At 46.6% G+C, this 21,037-nt stretch overlaps 1 protein-coding gene across 6 annotated transcripts in view; it reads right to left on the bottom strand.

The window, feature by feature from the left end:
• Nucleotides 1–21,037, bottom strand: part of LOC138580567 (WAP four-disulfide core domain protein 3-like) — a 96,559-nt gene that overhangs the window by 31,472 nt on the left and 44,050 nt on the right. For 3 of the 6 annotated variants that reach the window (XM_069651213.1, XM_069651210.1, XM_069651211.1), the window contains exons 5-7: nt 18,140–18,214; nt 11,484–11,612; nt 4,724–4,861 (exon numbers count right to left, since the gene is read on the bottom strand). In XM_069651213.1, the coding sequence (XP_069507314.1) occupies nt 4,724–4,861; nt 11,484–11,612; nt 18,140–18,214 (342 nt within the window). The remainder of the gene's footprint in view (nt 1–4,723; nt 4,862–11,483; nt 11,613–18,139; nt 18,215–21,037) is intronic. The other 3 variants (XM_069651215.1, XM_069651212.1, XM_069651214.1) reach the window with 2 other exon arrangements.

The raw sequence follows: 21,037 nt of genomic DNA on the forward strand, positions 1-21,037 counted from the left end.
ATTATTTACTAGACCAGGCTCCTTGCCTCTCTCGCTGGTTCCCTCTCTTTACCTGATTGACCTCATGTGAGGCTTATGTGCTTCTCTTAGGTCCTGGGATGTGTATTGGCCTACCATGCAGATAGTAATATGATTCAATGTAACGGTCTGGCTTGGGCCGAACTTGTTAGGGAAATTTAGTTGGAGCAACTGTACTACCTCTGCTCTGCTGAATCCTCTGGTCTGGGTCCTCTGCATTCCCAATTCATTTGAGCTACTCTTAAATTAAAACTCTAGGTAGGCTAGAGCGGAGTACATTCGGTAATGTATTCCCCAGAGTAACATTCACTACCGTAAAGGGCTTCAAGACCATTGGCGGTGAATTGCCTCTGGGAGTTTTTTTTGCTGCTACGGATGTAGCTCGGGGAGGGCGACGATTAGTCTGGACTATACACTGCAGTCACTCGGGGTGACACCTGTATAAACACTGAACATCACGATAGATGGGAGGGAGATATGCAGTTTGTGCCGGACGACAGCCAGTGGACTTATAGTTCTCAGCAGAAATATATCGCTCACCTTTAAGTGCTGCTTGAAACTACTGCACTTGAAGTTTGTGTGTTGCGTGTCCTGCACTCCACGGCCAGAACTTTCCAGTCAGTGTGGGAGATGTGGTCTACCAGAAGAGCACTTGTTCCACTATGTCTGTTCCTCCTGTATGGTTGGGGATTCCATGGCCAGAGGACCCATGATCGGGTTACTTGGTTTTATTAAAGGCATAAGAAACGCTCCAGGAGGTTCATGTGGTGTGTCTTGGTGCTCACCTGATGATGCCTCGTTAGGTCCTGGATCTGTGGTTCTACTCTGTATTCACAAATTCGAGAAAAGAATACCACATTTTGTATGTATCAAGAAAAGTCTATGGTGATGTTATCTTGCATGTAGCTAGGTTTCTGTGACTTAGACTAGGGGTCTGCAATCTCTGAATCTTCTGACATTTTGAACAATGACTCCCATGATCCCTCACCATTGCCTATGCCGGAGAGGGCTGGCGGGAGCTGTTTCTTAGAATATGTGCAGTGGAGGAAGAGACAAATGCCCTTTTGCCAATTTCCCACCAGACACATTGACTAGTTGTAGTATATTCTCCTTTTTGAGATACTCTCGGAGCAACCATCCATTTGTTTTGCAATTCAAAATCCAAAATGCTTTGCAGAAGAAATATGTAGCGTTTACCCATCTAGTGGTTTAAAGGGAAGACTAATGCATGTGGAGGACATTACAGTCCTTATCTAAATAGACAGCTACCTTAAACATGATGAATGATACCTGGCTCACAGCTTTGGAACTTAATATTATTGGGCTCATTTTCATTGCTGCCCCTCTTCCCCACTCGTTATGGTTACTTCATGTTTTTCCAAAGCATTCATCTATACACTACACACTTTTGGCAATTAAACATCGGTCAGCTGGCTTGGCAAAACCAGTTCTGCCATTCGTTGATAAAAACGATTCTGATGATAGCCTCAGTGGTCGATGTGGGCGGGAGCGGTGCTCCTCTACTTCTTTTAATGAAGTTTTACCGTTCCTATACTTTTATTTTAAAAAGAAACCGTTCCGGAACTGTTTCGTTTTAAAATGAAAGTGTAGGAAGCAGTTGAAACTTGCAATTTCAGTGCAGTGCACTGAACATTCCCTTAAACTGCAGGCGAATGCATTTGGGGGTTTATATTGTGCATGGGAGGGGGTGTGGCGATGGGGTTTGCGGGGAGCGGTGCAGACCAGTAGGGAACATAGCTCCACTACTTCTTTTTGTACACTTCGACCACTGGATAGCCTCCATAATGGAAGGGCCCGCTTGAGCAAATCTCAAGTCCATCACGCAACCACACACCAACTTTATCTAGTACCATGTATCATCTGGTCTAGATGTTGCCTTTAGATTCGAGCTTTGGTTTTAAACCAAGCTTTACATTTCTGAAACGTCCTTTCATGCTTACCGATAACTAATCAGGGTTAAGAACCCTGCATCCCTATATCACAACCATGTTAACTCTTCCTCATCCCACATATCCTTTCCCTTCTGTATTTGTTCTTCTGATGGCTAAACTCTCATTCTCATATCCATCCCAGCCCCCAAACCTCCCCTTTACTACCCACACACTGAGGTCTAGTGGCACCCTGGCAAAGTCACAAAAAGTTACCTCTCTGACAAGGATAAGGTGCCATAAGACCTCTACAGCGACGATGGGTGCAGTATTAATACTCAATAACACATCTCTCTGCCGAATTAAACAATAATTTGATGCGTTTCATGGTCCTTGAGAGGCCCAGGTCCGAAGCCCTTTGATATAACTGGTATCCATTATTTTTTTTATACTGCGCCACCTCACCACCATTGTAGTCTCAAGGCGCTTAAACCTTGTCCCAGTTAAGGCGCATCAAGTCCCACCCAGGTACAGAAGGGCCTTAGTCTGCTTCGGTTGTGATATAAAAGTACCAGCCGTACTATATGGCACTGTTAGGGAGATATTCTGATCAGGGACAAGGGACTTACCCTCCATTGGTAAAATACGTGATTAGTGTATGGTCTAGTGCAAGGGTCTGCCACCTTTGTCTCTCCAGATGAGATGGGCTACAACTTCCATCGGCCATAACCAGCATAATGAATGGTGAAGGATCATGTGAGTTTTAGTCTAAAACAAACGAAGAGCTCCAGGCTGCAGACCCAGGGCTCAGTGCTTAAGCAGGTCGTGAAACCCTTGCTTTGATTATTTGGCAGAGCTCTTAAGAACGCACGGCCAGACCTCACCAAGGACAACTACAACACAGCCTGTGTGAGATAATGTGTGAATCTCTGTTCCACTTTCTTAATGATGCTGTAGATAACAACATAAATCTGACAAAGTGTACTTGTTACCAGTCCAAGAGATTACCATCATTTTGAATTGCCATGATCGGGAAAACAACAACAACAACAAAATAGGGACAAGGGAAATGTGAGGCAATAGAGAATGAAACACTGGGTTTGTGTTGCAGATTTAGGGTTGAGAATGAAACACTGGGTTTGTGTTGCAGATTTAGGGTTGAGAATGAAGCACTGGGTGTGTGTGGCGGATTTAGGGTTGAGAATGAAGCACTGGGTGTGTGTGGCGGATTTAGGGTTGAGAATGAAGCACTGGGTGTGTGTGGCGGATTTAGGGTTGAGAATGAAGCACTGGGTGTGTGTGGCGGATTTAGGGTTGAGAATGAAGCACTGGGTGTGTGTGGCGGATTTAGGGTTGAGAATGAAGCACTGGGTGTGTGTGGCGGATTTAGGGTTGAGAATGAAGCACTGGGTGTGTGTGGCGGATTTAGGGTTGAGAATGAAGCACTGGGTGTGTGTGGCGGATTTAGGGTTGAGAATGAAGCACTGGGTGTGTGTGGCGGATTTAGGGTTGAGAATGAAGCACTGGGTGTGTGTGGCGGATTTAGGGTTGAGAATGAAGCACTGGGTGTGTGTGGCGGATTTAGGGTGGAGAATGAAGCACTGGGTGTGTGTGGCGGATTTAGGGTGGAGAATGAAGCACTGGGTGTGTGTGGTGGATTTAGGGTTACATTAGGAGGACCAGGGGAGGCCTTGGAAAATTAAAACTCAGCAAAATTAGACCAGAGATTACAGAGGCAGGATTACGTTTAGGGAGAAGGCTAGGGGTGAGTGGAAGAAAAGGGGCACGAGGGGGCAGGCTTGGAGGGAAAAGGGGACAATATAATTTTGAAAAAGAAGGGGGAATTACCGGATGTCACATACATTAAAGATTGAAATATAAAACAAATGGAAAGATCAAGGGCAACGGAAAGAACACAGAATGCAGGAAAACAGCCAGTGAGGGATACAACAGGGGCCTGTACATAACACTTTATAATAGGAATCAATTAAAGGTGGCCAGGAAAGAAATTAAGAAAGATTGTTAAAAAGTCTTCAAAAATTCGAAAACAAACTTAGAATTCACCAAAGAAATGCGTTTTCAAATAATGTGCCACAAAAAAAAACGGTAAAACAAATCTCAACAAAACCACTTGTCAAAATGGAAATTATTCCAATTACGGACGAAATCTGAGTCGCGCTCAGCTCCCTGGGCTCTGATAACGTTAAACTAAAGAGGTCCTTCCAGCACAAAATCATTATGCGTGAGGGTTTCTACACTCACCCCATACCCCCACCCCCTCATTTGCATTGCATTCAAGGCCCTACTTCTTTTTATATTTTACTGCATTGGATACTAGTTTATATGTAGAATAATCGTGCATTAAACATGTAATTTCTATTTGCAGAGGTTAAAATAATACAGCACAGCCTCTAATGGTTCTCCTACATAGCAATGAAAATGCCATTTAGGAAAATACTAGCTGAGTTTACTCTTAGAACCTCTGCTGGGATGTGTCCCCAGTTCCTCCCGATTTCCCTGCCAGGCCACACTGCGCGGCTGGCCTCTGACTGCGCATGCGTTGAACTCGCTGACTTCTGACTGCGCTTCCGAATTCGCCTGCTTCTGACTTCGCCTGCTCAGAACTCGCTGGCCTCTGACTGCACCTGCTCACAACTCGCTAACTTCTGACTTTCGCCTGCTCACAACTCTGGCGTCTGACTGCACCTGCTCAGAAGTCGCTATAATTGCCCCGGGTTGTTCTTTGCATGCCTCGTGTTACCGTGCCCTCAAATCCCTGACACTGATTGGCCCCTCGGCTCTCCAGGTTTTCTCACCAGTTAGAAGGGGCACGCACTGCCTTTTGCACTTAGAAATGCAGCACTTTTCAGTATCACTGCAGCCGAGGTCATCCTTGCAAAGAATCTCGCGAATTGCGCACTTCAGAAAGTTAAGTGGGCAATATCCTGGTCTCTCTGCAAAAGAAAAAAGTTACATTAAAGTGTGCTGGTTCAGGGTGGTCTAGCAAACGCAAGGAACCACGTGCAAGAAATGAGGGAACCCCATCTGAACACATAGCTGCCACGTTTCCCAGTTTCATGTGGAATCTTTGAGTCAGTCCTGTTTTTTATTCTCACACGGCATGCTAGGACTTGTAGGCCCACCCTTACAATGGGAAACCCGAAACTACAAGTTCCAGCATGCAATTGGAAACAAAATTCAGAACTGGCTCGATGTGCCACGCATGGAACTGGGAAATTTGGCATGGAGGTGAACATGGCATATGAGTCTAATGGGGGTTCACTCTCATTCCTCTCACCATATTGAACACAAACTTCTCTAGCATAAAATCATTGACATCATTATCCAGACGTTGAATATGCTGCTGGTGATTATTTTGACAATGCAACATGGCACCACTGGTGTCACATCTGCCTCTCCCGGGGTCCCACTAATGAGCCCCATCTTTTTTTTTCTTACAGATCCACATGCAGGAAGGCCCCCTATAGCAGCAGCAGGGCCCTATACAAGACTCCTGATATTCCATTACTTGCGAATCAATAGTGAGCCTTTAACAAGCACTAGATACATTGTCAGTGGCAAGGGGTGTTGAATCGGGCACAGTTGGCATTGGTATACTGCATCTTCTTTTCTGCCAGTGTGGTCCTTGCGCACAGGGTAAGTGCTGTGCCGCTTTCCGACCCCATAAGGGGACCTATCTGCACATTTCTCGGCACCCAGTGACCGCGAGCAAACACGACCCTCCCCCTTTTTTCTCTTTTTTATTTATTTATATTTTGGTATTTCCGTTCCCTTCGCCAATACAAACTTTGTCCCTCCAATCCCCTGTCTCCACCCTCCTCCCATCCTGCCTGCACCTTCCCCATTGGTCCGTAGGCCCCGATACTACACCTGCAAGGGTCTGAGACCCCATTGCTGGCCGTCTTTCCCACCGACAGAAGCAGATGAGTGCTGCCCTGGTCCTCGCTCCACCATTGCTGCCCAATCTATAGGAAACTCCGAGCCACACCCACAGCCTCTGATTGGCAGACTCACCCATTATTTTTTGTCCCTCCCAGGGCAGCCCTCTGCCTGGCGGCCCCAAGGCAAAGGGCGGCCCCAAGGCAAAGGGCGGCTCCAGAAAGTGTCAGCAGGTGTCCGCAGGGGAAGTCAGTGAAGCCAGCGACCAGCCGTCAACCCGCAGCAACCCAAAAGTCAGTGTGCCATGGGCGGGGAGTAGAGCAATTACTTTACTGCGAAAACCCATACCACTCAACATTATCCTACCTCAGAACTATGAATGTTAGCAATGCCACACTCGGAACTGTGAACATTAGCCTGCGCCGGACCCAGACAGGATTGAATGTTAGCAATGCCACACTTGGTTAGATTTCTCAACATTAGCCTGCCCCAGACCGGATTGTGATTGTTAGCAATGCCGCACCTTGTTGGAATTGTGAACGTTAGCCTTCGCCAGACCAGACAGGATTGTGATTGTTAGTCTGAGTCGCTTCTAGACAGAAATGCAAATGTTGGCATGTCCTACACTTGGGTGGAGCTCTGAACATTAGCCTGAATCGCATCTGGATAGAAATGCAAATGTAAATGTTAACATGCCCTACACGTGTATCACTGTGTACCCTGATTTCCTTCTTCCCATGCTGTTGCTATATATCCGTATCCCCCCTCCTGTCGCTGTAAGCCCATCCCCATGCCTCCATGTGTCCGTGTTGTCGCCCTGTTTCCTGCCATCCTGTTCACGTGCCTGGTCTCGGGCGCTTTAAAGATAACCATCATATCACATCACTACGCTTCCTCTCTACTATACACCATCATTCAACTAGAACACAGCTATACCCCTGATTAATTCGGCCTAGCTGTTCACATACAAATACGACCCCATGATCACCTCATCACCCTAATAAAACACAGCCAGCTGAGCACATTACGGCCATGTTGCTCACATGCGTTCTTCAGGCCTAACACAGCCAGAGCCCAGTCTGGGTGTCCACCCACCAGACCGCTCACATCCAACTAATATCTTCAGCACCATACCTATAGCTAGGATGCAGCTACCATCCGACAATTACATCAGCTGGACACATATCTGGTGCACCCACGCATCCTACGACAACATCTCTCTCTACTGACCAGAACTACGGTTCCCTAGGGCGTTCCACCTACCAACGCTTTGAGGTCATACCAATGATATATAGAGCGCTATATAAATGCCAAGTAACATAACATAACAACATATCGGGCACTGTTGGCATTGGTATACTCTGGCAGTGCTGCATCTATGCCTGAAAGAGCAGTCGCTGCAGAGATCAGGTATCCAGTAGACCACAGCCTGGTTGGTTATTAAATAGTGCACTGGATGCACATTTTCTGTTTGTGCCCAACTGGCCTTAGAAACGTGTGGCTGAAGCTGGGTTGCACCGAGGTAGGTCCTGAGGCGCGTGGTGCGTGCAGTGACTGGTCCAGTGTGGAGCAGGGGGCAGGTGTCCGGTTCCTCGTGTCCCCCAGCCTGTGGCGGGTTATACTCGCTCAAAAGAATCCGGCGTGAGTGCAAGTGTGAAGAGGGGAGTTAACTAAAGTTCTGTGCATCCGTGGGTTGTGCATGTGAGCGATGATGCTGGAGACGTGCTCCGTACTTGACGCTGCATACACGTGACCATTGCTATGCAGTAATGGGCAATGGCCAATGAATGACCACAAGCATCAGTGTAAAGCCAGTCGGACTCGCCATCTGCGGCCATGCATATCTGAAAGGGCTCTGTGTGGGCATCCCCAAACCTTGAGCTGACGCCATTCTCTACTTTGCCGTTAAATGTTGATTTGTACTTTTTGATGCATTGGATTTAAAGTTAAATGCAATTGAAATACTTCAAGACATTAGGCCTCACCCGTAAACATTCTCCTTAAGTGAAAAGCTTATTAAATCCAGACTTCTCTAGGAAAGAATAACCTCCCCTCCCACCCCACAGAGGCTCAAAATATAAATAGTTTTATATATGCATTTTGTACCCATATAACAAGGGAACCATTGACAGAGGTTAAATCAAACACACAGGATCTAGTACTGTAATCCACCTGAAAGAGACCCCCCCACGCTGCCCAGCCATTGCAAATACCACATGAATCCAGTGGAGGCTGGTGAATTCTTTTTAGTTGGGGGGAAAGGGGGTGTAAATATTGCCCACAAATATTCCAGAGTGACTGAGCATAGTCTAGGAGACGGACCCCAAAAATAATGGTTTTAAATGGTGCTTTATGCAGCAAACCTTCTGTGAAAAAGTGGGAAAAGAGCCAGGCCGTTTGCAATTCGTCTGCAATTATGCATGACAGCCATGTAATCTTTGTTTGTGCTGTGCTTGTGTTAAAAGGCCTTTTGCGATTTAAGTTACCATAAAAGTGTATGGGGTGGAGGAAAAGGTATGCAGGAATGATGCCGGCTGGAACCGCGCATGTCGCAAACTGCATCTGATGCACTACCGGATCTAAAGAGTCCTGGGAAACCATTTTGTTAAGTTGGCCACCGTATCTGGGCATTGCCCGAGTTGCTTCTATCCAAATGCTACAGCTGGATTGGACGTTTAAGGGTTGTCTTGCTGACTTGTCTCCCAGCATGGGAAGTCAACCCACAGCAATTTTCAAGGACCACAAAGTGGGATCTGGGAGACAACATAAAAAATGCAGAATGTCCTTGTAATCAAGGATGGGATTGGACGGGCATCCACGTATGGTATGCAGAAATGATACCTGACGAATATATTCTATGTCCCTAGCACACTGATTGGCTGGAATGGACGACAGAGTGCTAATCATTGTTATTGGCCTCATTCCCAAGATTTCCACTCCAACAGCAGGCTAACCACGGATGGAGCATTCAGTATTGTATTCTACCACAAAGTGCCTAAGGCCTTGTAGACTGGGGAATGGGTCATAATCGCTCAGGGTAATGCCCTTCCCCAAAGGCATTAACTTGGAGGCGTGCATTATCCAGAAATAAATTGCCCATCCCATAGTAGGCTTAATCCCACCATATATTTGAAGGCACATAACGGGGGCAACCATTTGAATTGGGCATCTCTACGAAATGCATAATATGTGGTTCCCAATAAGGTGGAACTCTTAGTGAAATGGGTCCCAACTCACTGAGGGTTTTGCTTTCTGTTGAATCTTTGTATTGAATATGTATAAAGATAGGAAAACACTACTGTCCTGCGCAGCAAACATTACAAGTCTGGTCCAGCATCCAGCGCCACACAAGCTGAAGTGATGCCACCCACAGGAATCTTGCTGTAGCATGTCTCATTAAGATTGGTTTTCATTGCACTTATCTATGGGTCGAATTCTCCCAATTCATACAGAAACCATATTAAATTCAACTGTTTGTCCCTGAATCCCAGCCAGAGCCTTTGTCATTCCTTCTGGGCAGGTGTCCTTTCCTGGACACACTTTAGAATTGTAGCTCTCTCCTTTGGATCCTCCTTCACTGATTAACACTGTAGATGGGGAGACCTTCACTGATTTCCTCAAAGACGAGGCACATGTGTCAGTAAAATCAATGGCTTTCTGTTTAAAACGCATCTGAACCTCCTGAAATTGTTTTTTTTATAGCACTTATACACAGGTGGAGTGCTTCAAAGCGCTTCAAGGCGGGAAGGGAACAATAGAATACAGTAATCATTCTTAGGCCTTGAAGTTTCCCAATGATCTAACAGAAAAACTAGCATACTAGGCCTGACGGCATTTCACCTAGTGCAAGTGCATGAAGTGTTACAGTTGCGACCAAGCTAGGGAGGGGGGACAAAAAGTGTGGGGGGGAGTAACAGGACAGACGCACTAACTAGTCCTAGTACATTTAGGTTATGCATGCGTACAGACAGAGGTGCGAGGAAGGGGGATGAAGGGGAGTAAACGAGTCCAGTCCAGCAGGGCCCTGCGTTAAGTGCAGAGAGGTTACCCTGCTCATGGAACGTAAGCTGAAAGGGCAGTAATGCTGAACATAGTGCTGTGGCTAGGAGGCAAGTGCAAAATATTGGCGGGGAGCCTGGGACCTGTCAGGCTCTGGAGGTGAACTAGGCAACCAGTGAGCAAAAACTGAACAGAGTTAGGGAGGATAAGGGGAGAAAAAGAACAGCGGTTAGCAGGGGAGAAGGAGAGAGAAGGAGGAACAGAAGAGGAAGGTCTTGAGGAATTTCCGTACCTTAAGGTGCTCCAGCTCAAGACAGAGCGAGGCAGGGAGGTGGTTCCAGAGGAAGGCACCTGCAGAGGATAGAGATCTACCCTCAAATCTCTGTTTGTGAAAGCGGCTCATCTGCAGAGAGTTTTAGGAGGACGAGCAGAGGACTGGAGAGGGAGAGTATTTAGGAAGAGAGTGTTGTCGATAGTACAAGCCCTGGCCCCAGAAAGCCTTGTGCATTTTGCAGAGGGTCTTGAACTTGATCCTTGCAGCCACGGGGAGACAGTGGAGGGATTTAAGTGCTGGAGAGATGCGGTCCCTGGGGTTGAGGCCAAGGATAAGTCTTGCTGTTCTGTTCTGGATGAGTTGTAGAGGATGGAGGGTAGAAGTAGGAAGATTGAGAAAGAGGCTGTTGCAATAGTCCATCCTAGAGACAACCAGGGCTCTCGAGGTGGTGAGCCTCTGGGGGAAAGTGAGTAAAGGTAGAATAACTCTGAGGAGGTGAAGTTGGTAGTGGGACTTTTTGGAGATGTCTGATATGTGAGAAGAGAAGGAGAGAGTGGAGTCGAAGATGACCCCTCGATTTTTTGCCTCATTGGTAGGTGAGGGCGCAGGGCCAAGAGAGGCCGGCGGGTGTGAAAGTGGGAAAGCGGGAGCAGGGGTCCCAATGAGAAAGCAACTGTATGCCAGCTGTAGCAGCTGGCATACATCCAGATTCTGTCACCTGTGCCCGGTTACCTTAGCTCTGCCATGTGTCTAACTCCTTGCACTTTAACGATGACCATAGTAGCACTGAACTGTATCTTACTTTCAAGCCTTGCACCTCAATCTATGTTCCGAATCCTGGAGCGAGGCTCACCCATCTGTTCTTTGCTCTGCACCAGCTCATGTATCCTGAGTTTTGCACCCTTACCCCGTCTGCTGATTGCAGGGCCAAGGATACAGACTGTAGTTAGGATGACGAACTCTGACCTCAGCCCTACCAAGTCATTGGGCATGGTTTTGAACCCTGTGCCTGACTCTCATTGGCCAACCCTATGCCTACATATCAGCCCTGGTTCCCTCTTGGTTCCCAGGACTCAGCTTTAAGAATGTAATTTGGGTGCTTGTACACTGAAATGCTGATGCAGCCTCAGCTTCCCAGGGAAATTCATGGAGGGCCAGAGCATGAAAAGGGCAATTTCCTCACTAAATGTGGTATAAAGCGCGGTCAACCCCACCTAATGCGGGACACCTGTTGCTAGAGCAATACGAGCTGATGGAGGATTTAGATCTACACAGGGTGATTGCTTGCAGCCATATGGGACTCTTACATTAACACCTTTCCAAACAGTCATAGTGAGCATGAGTTCAGTGATACATACTGTTGGTGTAGCACAGAGAATGAAAAGGAGTGAAAGGAACGATACCTTTAGTCATTTCTTTGCATACTTTCATGCAGCCAGAAGAACAGCACATTTCCGTTTCCTTGCAGTTACCACAATTTACAAGGCAGGGGGTCATCACATTTGGAGGCGTGGTGTCAGGAGGGCAAAATCCTTTTATGAAAGGAAACATGCATGTTAGTATGAAGCTTGCAGCTCATTAATGTTATCAGTTTTCACCTTTGACCTAGGGTCCCCTCCTGTTCTGACCCCCTGAGTCTCCGTAATAGATCTGCGTGCGAGTTCTCGACACTCCTTTCTCTTGTGACTCTCCAGAATCGGGGACCCCTTTCTGTGTCTCTTCAGGTTCCTCTTGACTTACTACTCATCAGGCCCCAACACAGAAGTTGTGACCATGCAGGACCCTAAAACTTACCCTGTGCCCTGTACGAGGCTGGCAAGCCCATGTCCGTCGGTACAATACAAGAAAGTACCTTTTCCATTTTTATCTAGCTAATTAGGAAAAAAGTTATTTCTACTCATAAAGCGAGCAGACCTGTTCATGCAGGAGAAAAGAAAAATAAATCATTCAGAAAAACTTGTCTTTTTTTTAGTGCCAACGGGCTCCTTTTTACTTGAAATATAAAGATTTAAATAATTTTAGAGAGAGCAATCTCAGGGAAGTCATTTGGGGGTGACCCCTTCAATCTCCATTGCTACCCCTCGCTAAAATATAAATACATTTTAGACTTTCCACCTCCTGTTGGGCCATTTTCCCTGTGCCAATGAAGGGGTGACCCGTGGCACCGCTCATGGAGGCCATCTTCTTATTTTTTCTGCATGTATTATGATGATCTACTTTGATGTTTTGACAGAACCGGATTATATTGTTACATTTTACAAAGTAATCAGTTAAGACATTCATTTTGAGTGTTTTTTGTGTTTGTGCCCAGAGGTGACCACTTGCAGAACTTGAGAAAACCAGGTCATGGCATCTCTCAGGTTTCATAGGCCACATTCCGATACACAGTGGATACTGATCCAGTTAAAACCTCTCCTCGCGCTTCCTTTTTTACTCCATAACCATGTCTGATCCTTCTGATTTGGGTAAGCCCACTTTTCCCTTCCTAATGGGCAATGTACTGGCCAAAGATGCCGTTCCTTTTGAGCCTCTTCTGTTATGAACCCTTTTTTCGCTTAGCATTTTTTCCTCATTGACTTCAATTGAATTCCTGGCATATCTACTCATTTGGACCATTACTCACTTTTTGGGGGAAGTCAGCCTCTATGGTTACCACTGCAGGGAGAGATTGTCATATTGTTTCCCCCCCACATTTCCATTTCAGTTACTACTAATTGCTGTGCACTCTGAACAGGCCGGTTGCACTAAAAAAAGTATAAAAAAAGAAAATAATGGTTAACTGTGCAGTACTGTACACAATTATTGTTGTCACAGTGATGCCTTTTGAGTGATCATGTGCTCAAAATGGCTGTTTTTTTCTGCTTGAACCATTGATTTTGCTGAATATCCTTTGTCGCTCTCTCAGATCAAAAAGGGCCATAGGAGATCTTGCACGTGTGTGGTTTTTGCAAAGGTAGCCTCGTCAGTGATTTTTGTGCACTGAACTGGTTGAAATGGGGAGGAGGGGCTGTTTCACCCGAATTCAAGTTCCCACCATAGCAATGTCTTGTTGCTAGGCAGATGTGGGTGCATGGCTGTCTTCCACTATCTGATTATTGCAGGTTCCTTCCATTGCAGGGCTGGACTACCCCAGCCTGAAATTGGGATATAATGGAGAACATCTGGAGGCACTCAGCATGTCAACCACTGGAACGATGTATTTATTTATTTATAGCAGACTCTAGAGATAAAGAGGCAAAGTAAAATGATCCAGCTCTGTGCAAGCTCCACAGTACGTAGTCCTAAGCAGATCTCAATAGGGGCGTAATCTCCCGGGTTCATACTCAACAAACCATTTTCAGTAATTTCAGAACATTTGCAATGGTGCCGGGACCCCACGTGTTTTGATTACGCGTTTGAAGTGGTTTTTGTCCACACCGCATTCATCTTTTGATGAATTGGGCTGCTGAAATGTTGGGATAGCGGGCATGTGTAAAGATAGGTTTCAAGCTGTGACATCATCATAGCTGTGAGCTTCATGATGTGAGGTTCAAGACAAATTAATGGTCTCTGCTCGGCCAGCACCACTAGTACTTTATAAGGAAGACTTTTGTCCATCGAGGGCCTCTCCTAAATAAAGAACAGCTCAAAACGTGTGCATCACAATTGATCCTCCTGTGCTGGTGAAGGCTGCAGAATTATGCTTTGGGGACACTAGGGATGGGTGGATCCTGGGTATCTATAAGCCGAAACACCTGTGTTGACATGTTATTTATAGTAATGAGTGAATGATCCATTCTTTGAGATACATCCTTAGGTGATGACGACATCTACGGGGTAATTAGGATAGACACCATGACCGTGAAAATAATGCTCATTTGGTGTTGGAATTAATGACACCCTGTAAGCCATAATTGATTAAGCTGGACTTTGCATTGAGAGTGTAAGGGGATGCTATTGATACACAGCCTTCCCTCTTTTCTTGTGTTGAAGTGGATTGATTTATGTCTTATGTGATTCATGTTCACTGCACCTTTTAGATCTATTGTTGCACATTGCACTTTATTGGGTTACTAACTTAACATATGAATTTAGCAGCACTAATTTAGACACGTGTTTTTCATTTGATGTCCAGTATTGTTTTGAAGAGATGAATAAAGTGGTTTCAATGTTTTTTAACATACCTATATGTTCATATATTTGTTGAGTGTGAAAGTAGGAGCTTACGCCCCTCTTAAGCTCTCTTCGAGACTGTGTACTGGGGAGCTTGCACAGAGTTCGGTGACTTTACTCTTTCTCTCTAGAGTCTCTTGTAGAAACTCCTGCTTGAGTAGGTGCTCCTCCTCCTAGTGAGGTAAATCAAGGGGCGACCCTTTTCAGTTTAGATTCCCTTTGTTTATATACAGGAGGAACAATGCTCTTTTGATTACAAAAGAATGTACAATAAATAAGAAATCAGATTTGAGGGGAAGCGATGAGCTTCCTACAATGGGGTGAGGTTGATGGATATTCGGACCAGGTTGTGGAGTGGAACAGTCGCCGGGACAATATTTATTTCATTTATTTATTTTTACATTTGTTAAACACGCAAAACCTAGGGGCATCGTGGCGCTGTTGCTACAAGAGAAGGACAGGAGTTCATGGCAAAGGGAAGAGTGTGTCAGGCATTAGATGAAGAGCCAAGTTTTCAAGGCCTTTCTGAAGACCTAGTACGATTATTCCACCCTCAGGTGTACAAGGAGTGAGTTCCAATGAGAGGCGGCAACAGAAGTAAAGCTAGAGCTTCTGCTTTTTGCTCGATAGAAGACTAGTCTGTGAGCGTAGGCCCGGACTGGTCTGGAGGACTGCACTTTGACAAAGCTTTCGGACAGGTAAGATGGAGCTTGGTTGTTAAGGCATCTGTGCGTGATAGCAAGTTTTTTAAAGATGATCGTTTCTTTGATTGACAGCCACTGAGCATTTCTTCTTGCCTCAGAGATGTGCTCTTCTCTTTTGGGGATGTTGAGAGCTGCTCTGATGGCGTAATTTTGGATCACTTGCAATTTGTGAATGTTGCGAGCGGATGTGCCTACAAAAAGGGCATTGCAATAGTCAAGGTTGCAATGATGTTGACCTGACATGTCAGGGAGAGTGATGAGTCCAGGTAGACACTAAGGGTCTTTACTGAGGAGGAGACGCTGATGAGAAGCTTCTCAATGCTGAAATGTGCTTATTGGGGGCTGAGATTTTTCCGGACTAGAGGGGGCGACCAATAGGATCTCAGTCTTCTTGTCATTTAGACACAGTTCGCTGTTTGCCATCCAAGCCTGGATTGTTGCGTAGATTGCGTTTAAAGCATGGGAGTCTTCCAAGTCGTTACCAGAGAGGGGTAACATGATTTGCATGTCATAGGTATAGTGTGTGTAGGAGATGCTGATTGGGTCCAGGAGGTCGAAAAGGGGTTTGGTGAATGTGTTCTAGAGTGTCAGGGAGACACAGGAGCCATGGGGAACTCCACAGGAGATGGGGGACGTGGGGGAACAGGGAACTTCTGAAAAAACTCTTATATATCTATTGGCCAGGAAGGAGGCCACGCAGGCAGAGGCTTTCTCTGAGAGGTTGGCCACTGAGGTGAGGTGGCTGCAGAGAATGTTATGGTCCACCATGTCAAAGGTGGCCGAAAGGTCCAGCAGAAGAAGAAGAGCAGGCTTGCCTTCCGTCTCTGAGAGAGTCTTGTTGGTTTTGTAGGTCCAGCAAAGCTGATTCAGTTCCATGACCCGGTCTAAAACCGGATTAGCGCAGACCTAGGATTTTATTTGATTCTAGAAAGTGCTGGATTTATAAGTATGCCGCCCTGTCTAGAATTTTCAGCAAGAATGGGACTGTCGTGACGGGTCGGTAGTTGCTCAGCGAGGCCAGATCTACTGAGGGTTTTGTTAAGGAAGAGGAGGACTCAAGCTTCTTTCAGTCCGGTGGGGACCGTACTGGAGGTAAGGGAGGCATTGATGAAACTGGTAATGAAGGGGATGAGGGGTTCCACACACTCTCTGATGAACGTGACTGGGCAAGTGTCCCCTTTGCATCTGGATGGTTTCAGGTTTTTTAATATATAACTTACTTCCGTTTCTGTGACCTGGCGGAAATGGAAGGGGGCTTAGTTTTGGAAGGTGGGTGGTGCCGAGCTGGGCGGCAAGGCTTTTATTGAGGTTTGCTTGGCAAGGATTTTTGCTTGAAGGGTGGTGATTTTGTTTAACAAGGCTTCCTGGATGTTAGCACCCCAGGTATTATCCTTGATAATGTCTAGTGGCGGCGTTGCAGGGGCTTCAAGTTCCTTAAGGATTGTGAAGAGCTCCTTTGTGTTAGAATTCACATTTACAATTCTGTCATTGTAGGAGGTGGCCTTGGCCTGGGTGATAGCAAGTTTGCAGGTTCTGGCAGTGGATTTGAACATCACCTTGTGGGCTTCTGTTGGATGTTTTAACCAGGACGCTTCTGTCTGGTGCTTCTTGGCTCTTAGGTTTTGGAGATGCTCTGTGAACCAGGAGTTGGTGTGGGACATGTCTTTTGCCTTACGAGGTACCAGAGGGGCGACCAGATTCACAGCTGTTGCCATTGTTTTTTGGTATAGGTCTGCTAGAGCATCTGAGTTGTCGGCCCAGGGTGCCAGGTGTTTTCCGGGTGGAGGTTAGAGAGAAGGGGTGTGATGCTGTCTTTTGTAATTTTGCAAGAACTTCTCGCCCAGGTGGGGGGTAATGGGGTGCCGGCGCTGCGGTCATCCCGTGCTAAGGGGATGTCAAAGTTAATGATGTAATGGTCAGACCAAGGGCAAGAGGAGATAGATGTGATGCTGGCTTCACAGTTCAGGTTATCCAGCCAGTCCAAGGTGCAGCCTTTGGTATGGGTTGGGCTATTTATCCAGAGTGTGAAACCTAGTGCCTTTAGAGCCCTCCCTAGTGCAGAAGCGTTACAGTCTGTAGGATCATTCAAGCCCAGGTTCATATCTCCTAACAGGATCATTTTGGTTGAAGGTTTGAGGTTGGCATTAGGGAGATGTAGACGGTCATCCTTGAAGGTGCCAATGGGGCCAGGCAGTCGGTATATTAAATTGAGTAGAGTGGAACTAGTGTGCGAAGTGGTGATTTTAAGAGGGATTAGATTGCAGTTACCCTCTAGTTTGTATGGGCACTCTCTGATATTTAAGGTTTATCAGTAGATAAGTGCAGCCCCACCTCCCCTGGCATCCTGCCTGTCTGATCTTAGGATGGTGAATCCTAGGGGGATGGCTAGGGAAAGTGCAGGGCGTGAGGCTGGATGTAGCCAGGATTCCATAAGGGCTGGGAGGTCCAGACTATGAGATGTAATAAGTTCCTGGATGTCAAGGACATGGGCATGTACAGACCTAGCAATAATTAGGGCACCTTTTAGCTGTGCCTGCTGGGTAGCTGGGACCTTGGCAGTGGTTTGTCACATTGTGGGTGTGGATAGTGATACCTTGAGGGGGGCCTATTGAAGGTGGGTTGGCGCAAAGTGGTATGTGTCTTATTAGGGTATCCGTGCAGGTGGCTTAAGTAGGACTAGCCAGCCTGCAAGTCCTAGTGAGGAGAGTTTGTGCGGCAGTGGCTGGTGTGTAGGTAAGCTTCCTAAGGAATCTCTAGTTTCTTTGGGCGAGGAAGTGTGGCAGGGGGACTTGGAGCGCCCATGGTGGTGTGAGGTGCTGTGTGGGAAATGTGCAAAGCGACTGGTGGGACGCCCGTATTGAGGTCGTCAAAGTGGCGAGGTCTCACACAGAACCAATCAGCTGTTGGCATGCTAGGCTGTATTGAGGTGCATTCTGTGTGGACACGTGAGTGAGTAGCTTCGGTGAAGGTTCCATTGGGGAGGGTATGTGATGCTCGGGTTCATGGGCAGGGATCAGAGTGGCCGAAGCATGAAGCCTACCAGCCGGAAGGATACTGTAGATTTGTAGAGTGTGTGCTGGTCTGAAGAGGTGTGGCAGCCATTGAGTCGGCGATCATCATGTCGTCGGATGACTGTGAGCTGGGGGTGGGGTTTGCACAAGTATGATTAGCGGCATTATGGGATGAGACATAAGCACACTTACCTTGTCGTGCTGGGGGGCAAACAGGCTTCACGGCTTCTTGATTGGGTGCAACTTCCTGCTTCGGGTCGCTGTGCTCTGTAGGAGGCATAAGTAGACATGCATAGATGAAGAACAATGAATATTGGACATTTTTAAGTGCAGGTAGGCGGTACGGCCAGCTGTACTAAGGATGTGACCATGATGGGTGAAGTGCTACAGTGGAGGTAGACAAAGTGAGGGACACAGGCAGGTTACAGGCAAGGGAAACATGTTAGCTAGCAGGCAGATGAGATGAAGGTTAAGAGGGTTATTCGGAGGCGACGAGGTAGGCTTTCAGTTTGGTTTTGAACAAATCCATATGAACTGTTTCTAGAACACTAGTTTTGATGTCATCTCGATGGTTAGTGATGGCAATTTATCTGCACAGCATATGTGTAGAAAGTTTGATGTTTACCGGATGAGTATCTGTGCGTTCCTTTGGGTGTTCTACTTGGTGGCATGCATATCTTGCCATCAGAGATCTTACAGAAAAGCCTGAGAAGGGTATTAACCGCAAACAGCAACTAGTCATTGTGCATCTTGTAAGATATACAATCCTTTGATTTACCCTTTCCGCCTCAAGTTCTGCTACATTATTTATGCCGCTCGTTCACAGTGTAGCCATTCCCTTCCTGCAAGACTGGCATGTTTTTTTTGTTTTCTGCTGTTGTCAGTATTCAGGATCCCAAATCTGCAGGCAGAGAGCACTGCCAGAATTTTTAGACTGTGGATCACGTAATCTGGGATCCTGTCGCAGGCCTCAGCGTTGCGATCAGGATCCCATCATTTTTAAAAGCTCTGTGCAGTGCAAACAGTGCTGGGATTCGCAACCACTGTGTTAGCGGTCATCCTGTACGACTCAGCAGAACGCATTGTAAGAGGTCATGAGCCCCAGTCTGTATACTCTCATAATGATTTTTATTATCATTATTGTTACATCATAGCTAGAAGCTCGAATTGGCCAGTCATGGGCTAGGGTGAGAGGTGCTGACAGATTTAAGACAAAGGGCCGTGCAGCCAAGAATGACAGAATAAAACCTGGGGTGGGTGCAGGGATGCCATTGGGGTTGCCAAAGGTAGCAGATGCTACCCCTGGCTCCCCCTCTGCTACCCCTCGACCTGTCCTTGTGGCCCTTGGGCCACCGGACAAAGAGGCAATGCCAAGAGCAGATATCTGTGTTGCAACTGAAAAAGACTGTTGTAAATGCAGTTGAATGTGCCGTAGCTTTTTTCACCTGGAATGTAGATATTGTTAGCTGGAGAAATAACAGGGATGCAGGAAAAACCACGAAGCTGCCATCGCTACCAGGTTGGCAGTGCCATTAGTGAAGAATGCCTGAATGCTTGGGTTCGGAGGTGGGGCTGTCTGTGCAGCTCCTACCCAGTCCTGTAGCAACAGGATGAGTATGAGGGCTAGGTCTAGCTAGCTGGGAAAGGGTAAGAGCAGCCAGCAGTACTCAGTGACAGCACAGCATGAACGCAAATCTCATCCATGTTTCTCATTGTCTGCTTTGCACATCCAGTGAGCCACTGGGCTTGTGATGAAAGGGGTGTGTGGCCCAGTGGCTTCTGCAACCAAACCTGCCTGGGCACTGTGTGACCTGACCCAGATCTGCCAGACCTGCATCACAGTCACACTGTAGATAGACGCAAGGTGAGTTAATTAATGTACATGAAGTTGCCCTCCGCCAACCATCTGTTGCTTCCTCAAAGAAAAAAATATATATATTTGGAAGGATAGCTCAGTGGAAACACACTTGCTTTGGGAATAAGAGGAAGCAGTGCAACATGGGTTCAGTTCCTGTTGCAGTGCTTAGAAGCTGGAGGAGGCTGGCATTAAGCAAGATATAAAGGACCAAAGAAAATATTAAAATGGGCCTTTTCAACGGGTAATGTCATCGAGCAGCTGGTTCTTTCTGCTGTTTACATTTTAAGATTAAAAAAAACTGCAATTACTGTGACTTGCAATACATCCTTCCCCTCTATCTTGCATCCAACAACGAGGGAGTGCCCTTAGCAATTCACAGTGGATGGTGGGGCGCTTGTGGTGAAATTGGTTAGGGGATATTCAGGCTCAGGGTGACTGGCGGGAGTGGGTTGCTGTGCAAATATTGACAAGAAAAGCCCTGCCCGTATTGTCCAAGTGAAAAAAGCATTAAGTGGTACAGCCTCTGCTTCTCTTCTGGTTGGACTTGTGTTGGTCAGTTGCTGTTTCCAGTCCGTGGCCAGACCCTTGGCAGGCACTGAATGTCTGCATTTTGGGGTTTAGGCCTCTTCGGGATGCTCTGTTTACAGATTAGCTCGGATGTTGTACAATAGTCCAGGTTGTTGTGTCTGACGTCTGCTTACATTCATATGGGCCTTTACATACTGATATTAATGCTACATATGGTGATCCATTCTTGCATGAAATGTATATCATATTACATTGATATCGCAAGCATATTTTTCTTAGTGTACTGAGGAAAAATGCTATGTGATGCCACTTCCTGTTTTGTCAAGGGGTGAAAAGTTGTGTGTCATCACTTCTGGTGATGTCACTTGGGTGGGGTGAGCCAAATGTCATCACTTCCGGTGATGTCATCAGAGGTCAAGGGTCAGGTGATGTCACTTCCACTACCCCTGGCCTTTTGGTGAAACGACGTCCCTCAGCTATCTCCCTCACGTTAGAAATATAAATAAATTGAGTTTTCAGTTTCTAACATGAGTGGGCTTGCCAATCTTGAAAATTACTGTCTGCGCAGATGAGCAGCAGAAATAGAAAACACATTTTTCCAGCTTGCCGTGAGGTACGTCATGTGGGACATTTCCCTTTATGAAAAATTGGGGCGTTGGGAGAGGGGCAAAAGGTTCCATGGCAGAGGCGAAGGAAGGGAGGCT

Source organism: Ambystoma mexicanum, chromosome 3p, assembly GCF_040938575.1.
Source record: "Ambystoma mexicanum isolate Mex_15411 chromosome 3p, UKY_AmexF1_1, whole genome shotgun sequence".
Classification (NCBI taxonomy): Eukaryota; Metazoa; Chordata; class Amphibia; order Caudata; family Ambystomatidae; genus Ambystoma; species Ambystoma mexicanum.